The sequence below is a fragment of the Bombina bombina genome, chromosome 11 (genome assembly GCF_027579735.1).
Source record: "Bombina bombina isolate aBomBom1 chromosome 11, aBomBom1.pri, whole genome shotgun sequence".
Lineage (NCBI taxonomy): Eukaryota > Metazoa > Chordata > Amphibia > Anura > Bombinatoridae > Bombina > Bombina bombina.
The window spans coordinates 127,380,843-127,395,034 of NC_069509.1; the positions used below are offsets into that span (position 1 = coordinate 127,380,843).

General features: G+C 39.5%; 1 protein-coding gene across 1 annotated transcript in view; it reads left to right on the forward strand.

Moving 5' to 3' along the window:
* The window catches only part of IFT140 (intraflagellar transport 140), a 519,705-nt gene that overhangs the window by 20,016 nt on the left and 485,497 nt on the right, over positions 1-14,192 (forward strand). The window contains exons 2-3 of the mRNA XM_053694547.1: positions 581-802; positions 8,859-8,980. Of these exons, the coding sequence (XP_053550522.1) occupies positions 581-802; positions 8,859-8,980 (344 nt within the window). The remainder of the gene's footprint in view (positions 1-580; positions 803-8,858; positions 8,981-14,192) is intronic.

Consider the following 14,192-nt stretch of genomic DNA (forward strand, 5'->3'; position numbering starts at 1 on the left):
GCCTACTTTTGAGCTGGAATGTTTGCTTCAAAACTGCTAACGTTGGTGATAACTGGGTAACGGTTCCATAACGGATCTATTTGATTTTAAGAGTAGATGTCTAATTTTGTTACTTCAATAAATGTATATCTGCTTTAAAAAATGCTGTATTTATTGACTTGTGTGTATATATATATATATATATATATATATATATATATATATATATATATATATACAGTCATATAGTAAAGCACTTACCGGGACTTAATAACCAAAGTCACTTATTAAACAAATATAGAAATATAGGGTTGCTTCGGGGTGTTATCCCCGTCTTCAGACTAAAAACTTTTAAGTGTGAAGACGGGTATAATACCCTGAAACATCACTATATTTGTTTAATATTATTATGTCCAGGTGAGTGCTTTACTACTTGGCTGCATATGGATTTATTATTTGAATGCACCGCGGGCAGCTGCATTATGTATAGTGCGTGCAGAAACTTTGTCTGCATTAGTTTCTGATATATGGCAGGCTGTATTTTTTGATCCAAGATTTCACATATATTGTACCATTCCTTATACTGTTGTGTCCTGTGCAGGGAGATCATATGAATGGAACACACGTGGAGAGGTCCTATCAGCCCACTATGCTTCGATGGCACCCAACAAGACGTATTTTAGCTGTGGGCTGGGCTACGGGTGAAGTGGTAGCATTTAATGAGCAAGACAAAGAGCAACACGCTGTACCAACAACTCATAGCGCGGAGATCACAGTGCTGGAGTGGGGCAGCAACAATAACCGCCTAGTCTCAGGAGATGCTGTATGTATCAGAGTATTGTCTAATTGAAACAATAAACTTTGCTTATTTGTTTTGTTTTTGCTTGTGGTACCTGTATCCTATAAAGAAATATTAGCTTGGAAGATACAAGGTTAGGTGTAAAAAAAAAGTAACATTTAAAGCAAACATAAATGTAAATTATGTCAACAAATTCACAGAATGTCTAGACTGCTTATTATTCTATAGAAAATGTTTCCAAGATGATTTAACTCCCACTAATAGTCTTTTGGTGAGAAAACATAATTTATGCTTACCTGATAAATTTATTTCTCTTGTAGTGTATCCAGTCCACGGATCATCCATTACTTTTGGGATATTCTCCTTCCCAACAGGAAGTTGCAAGAGGATCACCCACAGCAGAGCTGTTATATAGCTCCTCCCCTAACTGCCATATCCAGTCATTCGACCGAAACTAGCCGAGAAAGGAGAAACCATAGGGTGCAGTGGTGACTGTAGTTTAATTAAAATTTAGACCTGCCTTAAAAGGACAGGGCGGGCCGTGGACTGGATACACTACAAGAGAAATAAATTTATCAGGTAAGCATAAATTATGTTTTCTCTTGTTAAGTGTATCCAGTCCACGGATCATCCATTACTTGTGGGATACCAATACCAAAGCTAAAGTACACGGATGATGGGAGGGACAAGGCAGGTACTTAAACGGAAGGGACCACTGCCTGTAGAACCTTTCTCCCAAAAATAGCCTCCGAAGAAGCAAAAGTATCAAATTTGTAAAATTTTGAAAAGGTATGAAGCGAAGACCAAGTCCCCGCTTTGCAAATCTTTTCAACAGAAGCCTCATTTTTAAAGGCCCAGGTGGAAGCCACAGCTCTAGTAGAATGAGCTGTAATTCTTTCAGGGGGCTGCTGTCCAGCAGTCTCTTAGGCTAAGCGTATTATGCTCCGAAGCCAAAAAGAAAGAGAGGTTGCCGAAGCCTTTTGACCTCTCCTCTGTCCAGAGTAAATGACAAACAGGGAAGATGTTTGACGAAACTCCTTAGTCGCTTGTAAGTAAAACTTTAAAGCACGGACTACGTCTAGATTATGTAACAGACGTTCCTTCTTTGAAGAAGGATTAGGACACAATGATGGAACAACAATCTCTTGATTGATATTCTTGTTAGAAACTACCTTAGGTAAAAACCCAGGTTTTGTACGCAGAACTACTTTATCTGTATGGAAAATCAGATAAGGAGAATCACATTGTAAGGCCGATAACTCAGAGACTCTACGAGCCGAGGAAATAGCCATCAAAAACAGAACTTTCCAAGATAAAAGTTTAATATCAATGGAATGAAGGGGTTCTAACGGAACTCCTTGAAGAACTTTAAGAACCAAGTTGAAGCTCCATGGGGGAGCAACAGGTTTAAACACAGGCTTAATTCTAACCAAAGCCTGACAAAGTGCCTGAACGTCTGGAACCTCTGCCAGACGCTTGTGCAAAAGAATAGACAGAGCAGAAATCTGTCCCTTTAAAGAACTAGTCCTTTTTCCAAACCCTCTTGGAGAAAAGACAATATCCTAGGAATCCTAACCTTAACCCATGAGTAATTCTTGGATTCACACCAATAAAGATATTTGCGCCATATCTTATGGTATATTTTCCTGGTGACAGGCTTTCGTGCCTGTATTAAGGTATCAATGACTGACTCTGAGAAGCCACGCTTTGATAATATCAAGCGTTCAATCTCCAGGCAGTCAGCCTCAGAGAAATTAGATTTGGATGATTGAAAGGACCTTGTATTAGAAGGTCCTGTCTCAAAGGCAGAGTCCAAGGTGAAAAGGATGACATGTCCACTAGGTCTGCATACCAGGTCCTGCGTGGCCACGCAGGCGCTATCAAGATCACTGATGCTCTCTCCTGTTTGATTTTGGCAATCAGTCGAGGGAGCAGAGGAAACGGTGGAAACACATAAGCCAGGTTGAAGAACCAAGGCGCTGCTAGAGCATCTATCAGCGTCGCTTCTGGGTCCCTGGACCTGGATCCGTAACAAGGAAGCTTGGCGTTCTGGCGAGACGCCATGAGATCCAGTTCTGGTTTGCCCCAACGATGAACCAATTGAGCAAACACCTCCGGATGGAGTTCCCACTCCCCCGGATGAAAAGTCTGACGACTTAGAAAATCCGCCTCCCAGTTCTCTACACCTGGGATATGGATCACTGATAGGTGGCAGGAGTGAGTCTCTGCCCAGCGAATTATCTTGGATACTTCTAACATCGCTAGGGAGCTTCTGGTCCCCCCTTGATGATTGATGTAAGCCACAGTCGTGATGTTGTCCGACTGAAATCTGATGAACCTCAGTGTTGCTAACTGAGGCCAAGCTAGAAGATCATTGAATATTGCTCTTAACTCCAGAATATTTATTGGGAGGAGTTTCTCCTCCTGAGTCCACGATCCCTGAGCCTTCAGGGAATTCCAGACTGCACCCCAACCTAGAAGGCTGGCATCTGTTGTTACAATTTTCCAATCTGGCCTGTGAAAGGTCATACCCTTGGACAGATGGACCCGAGATAGCCAACAGAGAAGAGAATCTCTGGTCTCTTGATCCAGATTTAGTAGAGGGGACAAATCTGTGTAATCCCCATTCCACTGACTTAGCACGCATAATTGCAGCGGTCTGAGATGTAGGCGCGCAAATGGCACTATGTCCATCGCCGCTACCATTAAGCCGATCACTTCCATGCACTGAGCCACTGACGGGCGCGGAATGGAATGAAGAACACGGCAGGAATTTAGAAGCTTTGATAACCTGGACTCCGTCAGGTAAATTTTCATTTCTACAGAATCTATCAGAGTTCCTAGGAAGGACACTCTTGTGAGGGGTGATAGAGAACTCTTTTCCTCGTTCACTTTCCACCCATGCGACCTCAGAAATGCCAATACTATGTGCGTATGAGATTTGGCAATTTGGAAATTTGACGCCTGTATCAGGATGTCGTCTAGATAAGGGGCCACTGATATGCCCCGTGGTCTTAGTACCGCCAGAAGGGACCCCAGAACCTTTGTAAAAATTCTTGGGGCTGTAGCTAACCCGAAGGGAAGAGCCCCAAACTGGTAATGCCTGTCTAGAAAGGCAAACCTTAGGAACCGATGATGGTCTTTGTGAATCGGTATGTGAAGGTAAGCATCCTTCAAATCCACTGTGGTCATGAACTGACCCTCCTGGATCATAGGTAGGATGGTCCAAATAGTTTCCATTTTGAACGATGGAACTCTGAGGAACTTGTTTAAGATCTTTAGATCCAAAATTGGTCTGAAGGTTCCCTCTTTTTTGGGAACCACAAACAGATTTGAATAAAATCCCTGTCCCTGTTCCGTCTGTGGAACTGGATGGATCACTCCCATTACTAGGAAGTCTTGCACACAGCGTAAGAATGCCTCTTTCTTTATCTGGTTTACAGATAACCTCGAAAGGTGAAATCTCCCTTGTGGGGGGGAAGCTTTGAAGTCCAGAAGATATCCCTGAGATATGATCTCCAACGCCCAGGGATCCTGAACATCTCTTGCCCACGCCTGGGCGAAGAGAGAAAGTCTGCCCCCTACTAGATCCGTTACCGGATAGGGGGTCGTTCCTTCATGCTGTTTTAGAGGCAGCAGCAGGCTTTCTAGCCTGCTTGCCTTTGTTCCAAGCCTGGTTAGATTTCCAGGCCGGCTTGGATTGAGCAAAAGTTCCCTCTTGTTTTGAAGCAGAGGAAGTTGATGCTGCACTTGCCATGTAGTTTCGAAAGGCACGAAAATTAGACTGTTTGGCCCTTGATTTGGCCCTGTCCTGAGGAAGGGTGTGACCCTTTCCTCCAGTAATGTCAGCAATAATTTCCTTCAAACCAGGCCCGAATAGGGTCTGCCCCTTGACAGGAATGTTAAGTAATTTAGACTTTGAAGTCACGTCAGCTGACCAGGATTTAAGCCATAGCGCCCAACGCGCCTGGATGGCGAATCCAGAATTCTTAGCCGTTAGTTTAGTCAAATGAACAATGGCATCAGAAACAAAAGAATTAGCTAGCTTAAGTGTTCTAAGCTTGTCAAGTATTTCAGTCAATGGAGTAGCTGTCTGAAAGGCCTCTTACAGAGACTCAAACCAGAACGCCGCAGCAGTAGTGACAGGCGCAATGCATGCAAGGGGCTGCAGGATAAAACCTTGTTGAATAAACATTTTCTTAAGGTAACCTTCTAATTTTTTATCCATTGGATCTGAAAAAGCACAACTGTCCTCGACAGGGATAGTGGTATGCTTTGCTAAAGTAGAAACTGTTCCCTCCACCTTAGGGACCGTCTGCCATAGGTCCCGTGTGGTGGCGTCTATTGGAAACATCTTTCTAAAAATGGGAGGGGGGGAAAACGGCACACCGGGTCTGTCCCACTCCTTATTAATAATTTCTGTAAACCTTTTAGGTATAGGAAAAACGTCAGTACACACCGGCACTGCATAGTATTTATCCAGTCTACACAATTTCTCTGGCACTGCAATTGTGTCACAGTCATTCAGAGCAGCTAAAACCTCTCAAAGCAACACCCGGAGGTTCTCAAGCTTAAATTTAAAAGTAGACATATCTGAATTAGGTTTCCCCGAGTCAGAGACGTCACCCACAGACTGAAGCTCTCCTTCCTCAGCTTCTGCATATTGTGACGCAGTATCAGACATGGGCCTTAAAACATCCGCGCGCTCTGTATTACGTCTAACCCCAGAGCTATCGCGCTTGCCTCTATATTCAGGCAGTCTGGCTAATACCGCTGACAGGGTATTATCCATGATCGCCGCCATGTCTTGTAAAGTAATCGCTATGGGCGTCATTGATGTACTTGGTGCCATTTTAGCGTGAGTCCCTTGAGCGGGAGTCAAAGGATCTGACACGTGGGGAGAGTTAGTCGGCATAACTTCCCCCTCGTCAGAATCCTCTGGTGATAATTCTTTTAAAGATAACAGCTGATCTTTATTGTTTAAAGTGAAATCAATACATTTAGTACACATTCTCCTATGGGGTTCCACCATGGCTTTTAAACATAATGAACAAGGAGTTTCCTCTATGTCAGACATGTTTATACAGACTAGCAATGAGACTAGCAAGCTTGGAAAACACTTTAAATCAAGTTAACAAGCAATATAAAAAACAAAAAAAAACGTTACTGTGCCTTTAAGAGAAACAAATTTTGCCAAATTTTGAAATAACAGTGAAAAAAGGCAATTTAACGAAATTTTTACAGTGTATGTAACAAGTTAGCAGAGCATTGCACCCACTTGCAAATGGATGATTATCCCCTTAATACAAAAAACAGATTAACAAAACGAAAAATATGTTTTTTAAACAGTCATAACAACTGCCACAGCTCCTACTTTTGAAGCCTTTTGAGCCCTTCAGAGATGTCCTATAGCATGCAGGGGAATGCTGAGGGAAGCTGAATGTCACAGTTTGTAATTTTAACTGCACCAACTGTAACTTTTATACTATAACAGTGGAAAGCCTCAGGAAACTGTTTCTAGGCAAAAATAAAGCCAGCCATGTGGAAAAAACTAGGCCCCAATAAGTTTTATCACCAAAGCATATATAAAAACGATTAAACATGCCAGCAAACGTTTTATATTGCACATTAATCAGAGTATATACCTCTGATAGCAAGCCTGATACTAGTCGCTATTAAATCACTGTATTTAGGCTTTAACTTACATTAATCCGGTATCAGCAGCATTTTCTAGCAAATTCCATCCCTAGAAAAACTTAACTGCACATACCTTATTGCAGGATACCCTGCACGCCATTCTCCCTCTGAAGTTACCTCACTCCTCAGACATATGTGAGAATAGCAGTGGATCTTAGTTACTTCTGCTAAGATCATAGAAAAACGCAGGCAGATTCTTCTTCTAAATGCTGCCTGAGATAAAATAGTACACTCCGGTACCATTTAAAAACAATAAACTTTTGATTGAAGAAAAAACAAACTATATTTTACCACTTTCCTCTTACTACCTCCAGCTATGTTGAGAGCTTGCAAGAGAATGACTTGATATGGCAGTTAGGGGAGGAGCTATATAACAGCTCTGCTGTGGGTGATCCTCTTGCAACTTGCTGTTGGGAAGGAGAATATCCCACAAGTAATGGATGATCCGTGGACTGGATACACTTAACAAGAGAAAGAATCATACAATCTAGAACAAAAAAAGTTGTTCAATGACTTAGAGAATGAACATACTTTATTATATTTATTTAATTTCCAGACATATTGTAGAGTAATTTTTATCTTATTATAAAACTAAAAAAAAAAAAGAAATACGGGTTTTGTAATTTCAATTAATGTCAAAATCAAATGTCTGATATTTTAAAGGGATTAGTAGGTGTACCCGTTACATGGGCCAAAATGTTTTCATCTGGTATCACAGAGTTGTAAAAACCGAGAGCTTGAGGCCACCAGACTGAAATTTGTGATATGGTTCTTTGGAAATTGTAGACCTGACCCATCCTTGCAATCACATCTAGGTCCCAACATCATTCTGAACACTTCTGCCATTACCAGAACTGGAGCCAGCATCAGCAAATAGTAATGGAAGGGGTGGTTCCTGGGTAAATCATTTGATTTTGTGATGCTGGGTAACTTTATGACTATTGCAAGAAATAGTCATGGCACAAGTGTAGAAGTTGTTATGAGTCAATGTTTGATATTCAGTTACCTAGGTTCTCATAGTCAGAAGTATACCTAGGTCCCACCCCTTTTTTATTGGCTGATGCCAGTTTCGGTTTTGGTTCGGCTCCTTGTGGGGGTGGCCAGGAAATGCAGGGAACCAGATGCATGCAACAGAATTTCAGTCTCTGTGTTTGTCAGGTTTGCACAATATTACAGTGGAGTCTGGCACTGATTTAAAATAAAAAAAATGCCACTTTGAAACATTAATTTCTCCAGACCTACTGCTTATTTTCTTTCATCATCTCCTGATTTTTGTTGTTGCTTTGTCTAAATATTCTCATATAGCTATATTGGAAAATGACAAAATTCCAAGTCTTAAAGGACCAGCAAATACAAATTGATTTGCATAATAAGCACGTGCATGATAAAAAGACAATGCAATAATACATAGGGGCCCATTTATCGAGCTCCGGATGGAGCTTGAGGGCCTGTGTTTCTGGCGAGCCTGCAGGCTCGCTGGAAACACCAGTTATGAAGCAGCGGTCTAAAGACTGCTGCTTCATAACCTGTCCGCCTGCTCTGAGCAGGCGGACAGACATCGCCGCAATTCAACCCGATCGAGTACGATCGGGTTGATTGACACCCCCTGCTGGCGGCCGATTGGCCACGAATCTGCAGGGGGCGGCGTTGCACCAGCAGCTCACAAGAGCTGCTGGTGCAATGCTGAATATGGAGAGCGTATTGATCTCCGCATTCAGCGATGTCTGTCGGACCTGATCCGCATTGTCTGATCAGGTCCGACAGACCTTTGTTAAATAGGCCCCATAGTCTGAACTTTAAATGAGTAGTAGATTTTTTTCTATTAAATTTTAAAGTTGTGTCTATTTTCACTCCTACACTATTATGTGACAGCCATCAGCCAATCACAAATGCATATATGTATATTCTGTAAATTCAGTAAATAAGAAAGTTGGTTAAAATTTCATGTTCTATATGAATCATGAGTGTCCCTTTAATAGTTCAAAAGCACTGAACCATTTTTTTCTTCAAAATGTCAGTGTTTGTAGCAACTTCCATTCCCAACCCAAAGTGCCAAATTTGTGTATCCTTTTATAGTTCTGGCCATTTGCTTTTTGTTTGGACCTTGATGGTTTCACCATTACTTTCCATGTAGATGTTTGTTCTATTAGATTATTGTATGTCTTTGTGTTTGTGTGTGTGTTTGTAAGGTATATATTATATATGTGCACACACGCACACAATATTGTTATTATTAGTGTATATAGTATTACAAAAGGTTGTGATTGTTTTTTTTTAACCTGGCTACTATGTTTGAAGAAAAGTTGTCAAGACCTGTGTTATAATTGTCAATATGTCAGTGAAAATAGTGTTTTGTTGATGTATTTTTTTATTTTTCCCCTAGCTCGGTGTGCTTGTAGTATGGCGTCTGGACCAACGTGGACGGGTACATGGAACGCCCTTGCTGAAGCTTGAATATCACAAAGTTATGACCTATTGTCTCTTTAAACCTTTAGGTCCTGAAGAGTAAGTCTGTTTTGTATTTTTGGCACAACCCATAACCTCAGTCCATGCATTATGTACAATATAAGGTCATTATCCAGGTCTCAAAATTCACTTACCTATTTTGAAAACATGCTAAAGTGTTTGCTGAAAGCTCATAAAACCTCATATATATGGAATTTCATAGTTTGGACTAATTTATGTCTGGTTTATGAAAACATTTAATCAAATAAAGAAACATCAGAAAGTCCAATAATTTTACAATTTTGACACAGTTTTAATTCATAACCAGAGACCTCAAAGTGGTACAGCATTTTTAGGGGACCTGATATTTGCCTTCTTCAGATGCACAACTAAATGCTTTGTTTTCTTTATGAATTAAAGTTGTGTTAAGAAATTGAGAGTGCCTAAAAAAATGTACGATAAATATCAATAATAATAAAATGAGACCTTATATTAAGGCTGCTATCTTACTAGAAAAACTAGATCTTAGAGATAGATAAAAATAGACAGCACCAACAATTTTTAAGTTAGAATACTATATATTTATTATAAAAATATCATAAGCTATATGCATATATACAGAAAAAAAAAAATCAGAGTCACAACACCTGAGGAAGGGGAGAAGCCCTGAAACGCGTAGTGCGAATTACAGACCTGGCCAGGCAAGCTGTTTTTTTTGTCTCTCCACTTAAATGCCTTTTAAACTACTTTTACTATTGATTGTTAAAGTTCAGTGTTGTGTCTCTGCTTTTATTATCTAAATTTGCTTCGTTACCATGATATTCTGTGTTGAAGAGATACCTAGGTAGGCATCCAGATCACTACATGGCAGGAAATAGTGCTGCCATCTAGTGCTCTTGCAAATGAAAAACATTCTTGAAAATCTGCTGCCATATAGTGCTCCAGAAATGGTCCGGCACCTAAGCATACGTCCCTGATTGTCAACAAAAGATACCAAGAGAATGAAGACACATTGATTACTTAAGTAAATTAGAAAGAACAGTTTTAGGTTTCATATCCCTTTAATATATGAAATAAATGAAAATCTTAGCAGGTTTACTCCTATAAACGGTCTGCAAAACCATCTGTAGCATTTACACATAGCGAATGTATTTCTAATACTTATTTGTTATTGATCATACTTATTTTAGTTTAGCCGTCCAAGGAGCACCATGGTTAAGGACTTGGGGGTACATTTATCAAGCAGCGGATGCTGCTTATTCCGCGCAAGCTTTCTGACTCGCTGGAAAGATCAGAAGCAGCGGTCATAAGACCGCTGCTCCTTAATATGTCCGCCACCTATAAGGTGGCGGACTGCAATCATCCCGATCCGATCAGGATGATTGACACTCCCTGCTTGTGGCTGATTGGCCGTGAATGTGCAGGGAGCAGCTTTGCACAAGCATTTTGTGTGAAATGCTTGTGCAATGTTAAATGCTGACAGTGTATGCTGTCGGCATTTAGCGATGTCGAGCGCACATGATCTGCTACAGCGCATCATGTCCACCCGACATTTGATAAATCGGCCCCTTGGGGTTTTATCACATACTTTTGTATATTACGACTGATGTTGAATTTTCAAATTTGTCAGATAATCTCAGAGTGTTTTTAGTTTGATCACAACCCCAAATGGCTACTGCCGATAAAAGACCCCAGGCACAAATTCATATTCAACTGAAAACTTTACAAAAACATGTTTTCATTAGTTAAAGGAACAGAAAAGTCAAAATAAAATGTTTATAATTCAGATCAGATCATGCAGTTTCCACAACTTTTTTATCTACTATTATCAAATTTGATTTGTTCTAAAGGTATCTTTTTTTCTTTCTTTTTTTAAGAGTGACCCTCAGTGGGCTCATAGGACATCAGGCTTGTGCATTTGTCTCTATGGCAGCAGTGTTTGCAACTTGATATAACATTGCTACAAATATTGTTGCATATACTGTTGCCATAAAATGCATAAAACGTGCACCTTCAACAAAATATACCAAGAGAACAAAGCAAATGTGAAAACAGAAATACATTGGAAAACTGTTTAAAATGCAAAATATTATTTTAGAGTTGTTTGAATTGATCTTTTTGTGCAGAGTATCATGTTAATAATTAACAACTTAAGTTTAAAAACCATCTTGAAATGTGTTAAACAAAATTAATGCCATTAGAATATGCACGTTTGCTCAATTGATTTTAAAATTGTTATTACTGTAAAAGTATGTTTTTTAATAAGAAAGAACTGTCCAATTTTACAAGATTATGGAAAATTAATTTGTTGTAGAAGAAAGTGGCCACAACTTAAAGGGCCATGAAACCCAAAACGTTTCTTTTATGATGCAGATAGAGAATACCATTTTAAACAACTTTCCAATTTACTTCTATTATCTAATTTGCTTCATTCTTTTGGTATCCTTTGTTGAAAAGCATATCTAGATAGGAGCTTGGAGCTATCTGCTGATTGGTGGCTGAACTTGTATGCCCATTTTCACTGGCTTACAACTCTGTTCAGCTAGCTCCAAGGAGTGTATTGCTGCTTCTTCAATTAAAGATTCCAAGAGAATGAAGCAAAATTGATAACAGAAGTGAGTTGAAAAGTTACTCAGAAATGTATAATCTAACTGCATCATGAAAGAAAAAATGTGGGTTTCATGTCCCTTTAAATCATCTTCTATAATCTAACAAATTTAACATTCTCACTGTGCAGAACAGGGTTTGTCTTTGCAGAAAAGCACCACAAAAATGTTAAAAATAGACAAAAAGGAGCACCAAATAATATCTTGTTAATGTTAGAGGGACAGTAAAGTCATAATTTAAAATTGTATGCTCTATCTTAATCATGAATTTCTAACAACTTTCCACTTTACTTATATTATTTAATTTGTTTCCTTCTCTTGCTATCCTTTGCTGAAAGGTTTATCTAGGTCAGCTCAGGAGCAGCAAAGAACCTAGGTTCTAGCTGCTGATTGGCGGATGCATATATATCCCTATTGTCATTGGTTCTCCCATGTGTTTAGTTAGAAACCAGTAGTGCATTGCTGCTCCTTCAACAAATTATACCAAGAGGATGAAACAAATTTAATAATAGAAGTAAACTGGAAAGTTGTTTAAAATTGTATGTTCTACCTAAATCCTGAAATAATTTTTGGGTTTCATGTTCCTTTAAGGTAAAAGTACTGCTCGAGACCCGCAGAGCAATGAACTGCAGGTCACTAGTGAAAACTGCTGCTGACACCAATAAGCAGTGGTAGTCGCACAACCCAGCTGTGCTTGGCTCTGCGTTTGTTTCCTCTTGGGACCTTCAGTTCACTGCAGCTCCTGATATGTACATTACCTATGTGTTTAACTCATTTGTAGGGGGTGAACACATATGTTTGCACGGTAGATAGAGGCAAACAGGATCTGCAAGAAACAAGAGAAATCAGAAATTATAACCACAACATCTAGAAAAGCCATTTAGCAATCACTTTCTTGAAACAAAACCATATATTCATATGTATATCCCAAATTACGCTGTTGGCTATTTTTAGCATGTATTCCCCATGTGTAAACTAACTTTTGTTCAAAAACATCTGGAAATACGTGCAAAAATATTGAAAAGGCCAGTTTGCCATTTTATCAAGCGTCATCACGTTCAATAAGTGAAAAATGGTGCTGAAAATATGTTGAAAATTATTTAAATACTTTATATTAAACATAACTGTCCCATGTTATGTATAAGACCTTCTTTTTTTGTGCTGATAACATTTGTGGGTCTGAAACACAATGGGAAAACAGTGATTAAAAAATATCAGATGATAAATTGTTAATGACTTCTTGATCAGTAGGCATTTTAGATTATTACTTCTGCCTGTTGAAGGGAAAAATCCAGTTTCACTGTAGGTTGAAGTTTGTAATTTTGAAATAAATTTTGGGATAATCTGTCTTTTAGTAGATTAGTAGTCCATTATGTGGTACAAACAACCAGGCAAATATTTTTAGGAAATATGAAAGTACTTGCAGAGCCTAAGTCCTATTGTCATGTGCAGTAATCTGCTGGGAAGAATTATTTCAAATATTGGGGTAGCTTTATTAAAAGGCGAGCGGACATAATTCGCTGTAGCGAATCATGTCTGCTTGACCTCGCTAAATGCGGACAGCATACACAATGCCGTCCCCTGCTCACTGGCTGCCGATCGGCCTCTATCAGGGGCCGTCAATCATCCCGGTCATACTTTCATTATTTCTTTCATGTAACTAGCAAGAGTCCATGAGCTAGTGACGTATGGATATACATTCCTACCAGGAGGGGGCAAAGTTTCCCAAACCTCAAAATGCCTATAAATACACCCCTCACCACACCCACAATTCAGTTTTACAAACTTTGCCTCCCATGGAGGTGGTGAAGTAAGTTTGTGCTAGATTCTACGTTGATATGCGCTTCGCAGCAGGTTGAAGCCTGGTTTTCCTCTCAGAGTGCAGTGAATGTCAGAGAGACGTGAAGAGAGTATTGCCTATTTTAATTCAATGGTCTTCCTCTAGGGGATCTATTTCATAGGTTCTCTGTTATCGGTCGTAGAGATTTCTTCTCCTACCTCCCTTTTCAGATCGACGATATACTCTTATATACCATTACCTCTACTGATTCTCGTTTCAGTACTGGTTTGGCTATCTACTATATGTAGATGAGTGTCCTGGGGCAAGGGGTTTGGAAATCTTTTCTGGTTTTAGGAAGGTCAAAAGGCTTCTGCCATTTCTTTGGCATCTTGGTTAAACTTTTGATTCATCATGCTTATTTGGAGTCAGGTTGATTCCCGCCTCAGAGGATTACGGCTCATTCTACTAGGTCAGTTTCTACTTCCTGGGCTTTTTAAGAATGAAGCTTCTGTTGATCAGATTTGCAAAGCAATGACTTGGTCTTCTTTGCATACTTTTACTAAATTCTACCATTTTTATGTTTTCTCTTCTTAGAAGCAGTTTTTGGTAGAATTGTACTTCAGGCAGCTGTTTTAGTTTGATTCTTCTGCTTATAATTTCAGTTTTTTCATTATAGAAATTGAAACTTTTGATTTGGGTAGTGGATTAATTTTTCAGCGGAATTGGCTGTCTTTATTTTATCCCTCCCTCTCTAGTGATTCTTGCGTGGAAGTTCCACATCTTGGGTATTTATTATCCCATACGTCACTAGCTCATGGACTCTTGCTAATTACATGAAAGAAAACATAATTTATGTAAGAACTCACCTGATAAATTCATTTCTTTC